At 39.8% G+C, this 7,063-nt stretch overlaps 1 protein-coding gene across 1 annotated transcript; it reads left to right on the top strand.

The window, feature by feature from the left end:
• The first annotated feature begins 6,030 nt into the window (after window positions 1–6,030).
• Window positions 6,031–6,486, top strand: LOC149956308 (uncharacterized). Its single transcript, XM_090166844.1, has one exon. It carries the CDS (start codon window positions 6,031–6,033, stop codon window positions 6,484–6,486), a length of 456 nt encoding a protein of 151 aa, XP_090022970.1.
• The last annotated feature ends 577 nt before the right edge of the window (window positions 6,487–7,063 follow it).

The raw sequence follows: 7,063 nt of genomic DNA, 5'->3' as shown, positions 1-7,063 counted from the left end.
TGGAAGATTACGTCACGGGTGCTGACGGTGTCGAAGAGGCTTACGAGTTGTCCAAAAGAGCACTAGAAATAATGAAGAAGGCAAAAATGAACCTTCGTAAGTGGAAATCGAACTCACCCGAATTAAGGAAGAAGTGGGGAAGTGAAGCCGCAGATCCCAAGGAAGTGGCAAAAATCGAAATAGAAGGTAGTAATGACCAGAAAATTTTAGGATTGTTGTGCAATCCAGAAAAGGATCGGTTTTCGTTCGACCTTTCAAAATTGACGGAGTTGTTTCGAAAAAATGCGGGATACTTTTCTATACACCTCATTACACTTAAATGTGCTCAGGTCTATCTCCTCGGTCATAATTGGTATTGAAGATTGGACTGATTCGTAGGTGGAGGTCAAAGACCAGTAAAAGCCGCCAACAGTGCAGAGAGGGTGTTGTTGTGCCTCTCTAGAATCGCTTCGAAACGTTCTTGGCTCGCGGTTAAACGCTCATGAAGGCCTGTTTGCCTCTCAAGAGCGTTCGCTTGTCTTTCCTGTGCTTGAGTTGGTTTTTTCGACTCCTCAAGCACTGCTTTCTGGTTGGCGCTGATGGTTTCAATACTGACCAGCAACTTCTTTTCATCAACAACAATCTCGTCAAATGTGGCAGTCACCTTCTCCTTAAATGGCAGTGTTAGAAAAAACCGGCCAATATTGCACAAAATCTTGTGCAAAGTGCTGACTTTGAGACAGCACGGATTTTCAACCTATTCTGCGCACTTTTAGCCTTGGGCAAATTTGCACAAAGATTTCAGTGTTCATAGTTGGCTGAAATTGGAGCAACCATAGTTGCTTGGAAACCAACCATTGTAAGAATGTATTCTGACCATTGTTGCTTGGAAAAACCACCGTATTAGGAAAGGATTCCGACCATTGTTGCTCGGAAACCAACCATATTAGGAATGGATCCCGACCATAGTTGAACGGAAACCAACCAGATTAGGAATGGATCCCGACCATAGTTGAACGGAAACCAACCAGATTAGGAATGGATCCCGACCATACTTGAACGGAAACCAACCATATTAGGAATGGATCCCGACCATAGTTTAACGGAAACCAACCAGATAAGGAATGGATCCCGACCATAGTTGAACGGAAACCAACCATATTAGGAATGGATTCCGACCATGGTTGCTCGGAAACCCACCATTGTAGGAAAAGATGCCGACAATAGTTGAACATAAACCAACCATATTAGGAATGGATCCCAACCATAGTTGCGCGGAAACCAACTATATTATGAATAAATAAATTGGGCGTTTATTAATGGTTTTTTCGATTAGGAAGCCCAATGAGGGCCTCTTTGATTTAACCTAGGAGCAACAAATACAACACCCCACACAAGGAGAACGCAACCCGTCAAAAGTCGTGGATTTTCTTGGGTACATTTTTCATTGGCTAGACGCTTTAGGGCCTGCTGCCGTCGGAAGGGGAAAATTCGCGAATTGACTTCCCCCCCGACCGTAAAACGTTCAGCGTAAAGGCTCGTGACGCTCGTCCAATGAAATTCGTACACAACCCTTCGTTAGCGTGTTTAAAGGCTGGCTGCGTTCTCCTTGTGTTTGTTGCTCCTAGCTTTAACGTTATCAAAATCGAATCATGAATGTATTTCTTGAAACACGAATTTTTGGTCTACTACCCGTTTTATTAAAGAAAATCAAAATCGGAAAGAGTAAGGTTGAAATATGTATGCGCCACTGCATTACATCGTCGTGTGACGACGTAATAAATTGGGGGCAAATGTGCCAAATAGTAAAGATTACGACCTATTTCTCGTCTCGTGGTTCTTTAGGCCTATTAACTTCCGATAATGTAAAGACTAAAGGCGGAAACACACAAGGTTTGCGAACGATTTCGCCCGCAAATTTTCACGGGTGCTGACGGTGTCGCAGAGGCTTACGAGTTGTCCAAAAGAGCACTAGAAATAATGAAGAAGGCTAAAATGAACTTTCGTAAGTGGAAATCGAACTCACCCGAATTAAGGAAGAAGTGGGGAAGTAAAGCCGCAGATCCCAAGGAAGTGGCAAAAATCGAAATAGAAGGTAGAATGGCTTCCTTTCCATTTAAATCACACGAAGCGACGCCATTTGCGAGTGAAATTTCGACCGCGAAGTCTATGTGTGCATCCGCCTTAATAGAGAGGTTAAGCAGATCGCTCTAGAAGTATCAACGACAACGTCGGGAGTCACGTGACCATATTCGACGGTTTTATACCCAGAGGTGGGCACAAATTGTGAGCGAATTCTGAAATCAACGGGAAACAGTCTACACCGTCGTTCAGTGGGATGAGAAATTCCAATGTTAAAAAACTAGCGCTTCTCTCGGCGCGATCTCACTCAGCCCGCCGTCAGCGCTTTCTAGTGAACGAATTATCCCGCCGCTAGGGGAAGCGGCGCTTAAAATTGAGCAGGCTAGCTCCTCGATCGGCAGATCTCGCTCACCGAGCCGTGAAAAATCACTGACTGAGCGAACTAATCGGCGATCACCCTGAGCTGGCTCAATTTCGCTTTCTTGCTTAACAAGATCAACCGACCTTCGTATTTGAAGTGCTCACTCGTTTCGAGAGTATTTCAAAAATGAACACTCACAATGTTTGCCCACCTCTGTTTATTCCACATTTAAATTTCGCCGGGAACAATAATTTAAAACTTGAAAACGACGCCCTATTTTGGACGAGCTTACCTGGGACGTTGGGTAATCCTTGTTATATTTTAATGAAAAAATGGTATATCATATTTAGTCAGCACAACAAATCGAGAGGGAGTTATGGCAATTTGTTATTTTTATAGCAGAATGATAATTAAAAAGGGTAAATACGTTTTTAAATTGAAATGCGACTAAGCCTTGAATAGTTAAAGTAGAAATCGTTACGAGTGTACATTTGCGGATATATCAAATACACGAAACGACGAAGAACAACAATTTATGTTTAGACAATACTAAACGCCATATGTAAGGCACATGTTAGTCCTAAGCGTGAGCACGGGTAGGGCTAGGTGGGCTAGGGCTTGACCTGAAAGATATTTAAGGGCAGCAAAGTTGGTGTAAACTAGGTAGCCAAAACTGAAAAAAGGGCGCCAAATCGTGTAATATTAATTTTAAAAAAGCATGGCAGTTTTCGTTGGCTACTCTATCTACATTTACTCTAGTCACTTCTCTTCTATGTTTTAGTCCTATTCAAACTGCTTTTTTATTTTCGTCGTTTACCCTGCTTTAGAAACAGATATTAAAATTCTATCGGAAATGTGTTCTTTGACGTTGGCCCTCGAAATGAAAGCAAGCTTAAACGATTTTAGAGAATATTTCTTCTGGGACGTCTGGGTACCTCTGACGTTGTCGTTGAAACTTCTAGAGTGTTCTGCTTAACCTCTCTATTACCTAGATTTTTGACTTAGCCTGGTCAAACCTAGAGTTGCTATTCACTTGTCTATATTCCAAAAATTGGCAAAGGCTTAGAAATATAAACAACAAAAACGTTCATTGGGTTCCAAAATACTTATATTACTTAGTAAGAATCTAAGAAGATCCTTATTTACATTTACGAGAGCCAATGGTTCCAACTATATAAATAATACGAAAACATCAAATTTGAAAAAGGTTTTAGAATTTTTCGTAACACAGACGGAACACGGAACCAACTACTCAACGCAAGGAACCTATATATACAGGATACAAAGCGAGAGGTTTTTGCCGCCGGGATTGAAACGCGCGCTTGCGCAGTAACCCTTGCTGTAACCATGGTAACGTTCTACAAAAATCACCCAGCCAAGGTCTTTCCAAAGAACCTATATATAAGTTCCTTGGTCCAATAGGTTCCTTGCTTGGTCTTTCTAATTTCTATCGTCGTCTGCTCTGTCGTTTTGCGGTTGAGGCCCAGCTTGCGAAAATCGACACTTGGTATGATCTTGGATTAATAATATGTTACTGGATATTGCACTACAGCCTTCGCTAAGGCATTTAAGGGTGTCTCTCAATAGTCGCCTGTTAAAGCGCGGACGGGATAGCATTTCCAGGGGAAACGGTGTGACAAACTCTTTGGCGCAGGCGCGGGATTTCGAAAATAACGGTTTGAAATTTCGTTGGCGTAAATAATAAAAGGTTATTTCCTGAGTGTAGAACAAAAAGAGGTTTCTTACCAGAGGAATAATAGAATTGGAAGCATCTCTTTTGGAGCTGGGACTGTTATCTATCTTCGCGTTTGGGATTCCCAATACCTCATAAGTGTCCTAACAATTAGTTATAGTTAACACGTGGCAGCCTCTCTGCCTATACCGTAAAGCACGTTGTAAAGCCTGTATCACCAAAACAATGTTTCGGCGCTAGATGGCGCTGAGTGTTAACGGCGAATTTTGAGAGAAGCCTAAAAATTGTAGTGCAATATCCAGTAACATATTATTAATCCAAGCTATGATATATCCTCGGTTAAAACATCAGATTTAAAATAACTTTCAGAATATTCTTTTAAACTTTATATTTTAAATAATGACTCGCGTTTTTAACTTTTCAACGGAAAAAAATAGTAGACGACAGAAAAATGCGATTCATATGGATCATAGTTTTTCAGGTAGAGCATACTTTTCAATTCATGTTTCATTTCGTAATTTGACTAATTTTGTATTTATGACATTCATAGACAAATAACTGAAAAGGATGATAATGCCCTTAAGGAGCAAATTGCTGAAGTAAATGAGTCTATTGATCTTCATGTAGACCTATCCAAAAGTGATTTGTTTCCAGATTTGTATCCATATTTGAACTCTAGCGTGAAAATTGTCTTTATGCCAATTGAAGGAAAAGATAATGAGCGAACAATAGTAAAACCAAAGCCAGTAAAGATGAAAGGTATGTTATTTTAGAAATATTATATGACAATTCATTAAAACTTCATATTTTCTCTAATTTCAGGTAGTTGTAACGTGGATCTGCAAATCTCAGTCAATTATTCACTAGAGAAATTTGCGTTGCTCTCAAAATATGTTCCTGAAGAATTATCTGTGATATTTGATGAATTAGGGGAGATTGGTATCGAATCGAAAGCTCCTATTTGGTTGAATGGACAGAAATTTCTAGACAACCTTTCCAATGCTACAATAACAAATAACTTTTGGTTACATGCCCAGCCAATACAAGATTCTGAGTCATTCATTGAAGAGGCTATGGAGTATCTGTCAGGCTTTGCACCACCCGTTAGTTTCAATTTCACATGCCAAAAACCTACTTTGTAGTTACCTGATTAACAATACGAAAAATAGTTACTTTAATCAAGAATACTTCTGCGCTAACGTACCAAACCAGACGGTTAAAAATTAATTCACCTTGGGCTGGAATCGAACCCAAAGATCATTGGTTTGATTCCAGCCCGAGGTGAATGAATTTTTCACCATCTGGTTTAGTACGCAAGCGCAGAAGTTGCATTGATAAAAATAACTATTTCCTGTATTACAAATTGCACTGCACTATAAAAATATACTTTCTTCTCGTACACCTGATTAACAGTTTTTTTTTGTTTTTTTGATATTTTTAGGTTTCAGCTACTTCCAAAAGAAAGCAATTGTGAGTGAATTCTTAAGGAACATTTTAAACAATTCTTGGAAAGAAACCCAAATTGTAATTCATAAAGAAGTGGAAATACCATCTAAGGGCCCGGTGCAGAGACGTTTTAAAAATTATCGTAACTTTACGAGGATTGTAAAGTTACGAGAGCGGATTTACGATGTCGTAAAGTTACGATTTCGTAAATCGAAATCGCGGTGCAGAGACAATTTTTCGGGCGCTCGTAAATGAAGAGTCTGGTATTTTGGAATTGGTTTTTGTTGAAGCTCCGCCCACCTACTAGCCAATAGAAAAGCGGGAATTTCGACGCAAAAATTATCAGCTATTCAGTTTTCACCTCCATTTTGTCATTAGAGAGTGAATGCAGTTTTCGATTAGTAGTTCTAAGTTTAACACTTAATTACATGTAGAAAATTTTAGAAAGGCTGTTATTTTGTAAAACATTATGGGAAAAATAAAAGCAGGAGAGCAGAGGCAACCTAATTTTGGCGCCAGGGAGCTACAAGCCCTAATAAATGGTTTGGTAGCTAGGCCTGATTTGGTCAATAGAGAAATGGGACTCGGAAAAACCTATAAAAATAGCGATGATGTGGAGAAAGCCTGGGGTGAAGTTTCGGAAGAGATTGCCTGTGTGGGTAAGGGTGTTATTCGGTCGACTGCCAAAATAAGGGCAAAGTGGACGGACTTAAAAAGCTCTGTAAAGCGTAAGGCCCAAGCCCTAGATAGGGAAAAGAAAAAAACTGGAGGTGGTCCAAATCCACTTCCAGAATTAAGTGAAATGGAGTTGGCGGTTTGTCGCTTAATTGGGGAAACTACTTTGTACGGAATCAAAGGAGGTGTCGATAGCGCACAAATCAGGGACCAGGTTCGTAGTTCTCACAAAGCTAGTGTTTTTATTTGAAACCATAACAAGCTTATTAATTTTTGTTGCCCATATAAGGCAATAAAATCATCCGCAAGTGAACATTTTTTCCACACACCTCCACCTTCCACCAGTGTCGCGAGAATTATTGGCACCCCAAATTCAGGCCAATTTCATGTCACCGAAATGAATAGGCCTACTCCACCTAGTGTAGGTGGTGACGGTGATGTGATAGATTTCTCTTTGAAGAGACGTGGTAAAATGAGTTTAGAATTAGAATGTCAGTTCATATTTTATACAAAATCTTGTTTAGCTCCCTCAGTTGATAAACCTGTGGGAAGAAAGAAATTTAGAAGTTTGCAAGAGTTGGTTGCGGACATAGGTATATTTGAATAAGGTCAGGTTAGATACGTTAAAAGATTTACCTCAGTTGTACTTTCATAAACAGATGCGAGAGAGACGGTTAGTGAAAACCCACTTCCTCCTAGACCTATTCCAACTTCGCAATTAGAAACCATAGAGGAAGCACCATCCAGTCCCCAAAAAAAATCTAAAAGTGGTATTTGTTATAATATTTTAAATGATAATATAGGGTTTCCACAGATAAATAAATTGA

Source organism: Leiobunum rupestre, chromosome 2 (assembly GCF_980474605.1).
Source record: "Leiobunum rupestre chromosome 2, qqLeiRupe1.1.hap1, whole genome shotgun sequence".
Taxonomy (NCBI): Eukaryota; Metazoa; Arthropoda; class Arachnida; order Opiliones; family Sclerosomatidae; genus Leiobunum; species Leiobunum rupestre.
The sequence above is the reverse complement of the archived record's forward strand: the minus strand, read 5'-3'. Positions and strand labels throughout refer to the sequence as shown.

Coding starts and splice junctions, on each gene's coding strand:
- LOC149956308 (XM_090166844.1), top strand. CDS start 6,031: ATGGGAAAAATAAAAGCAGGAGAGCAGAGGCAACCTAATTTTGGCGCC.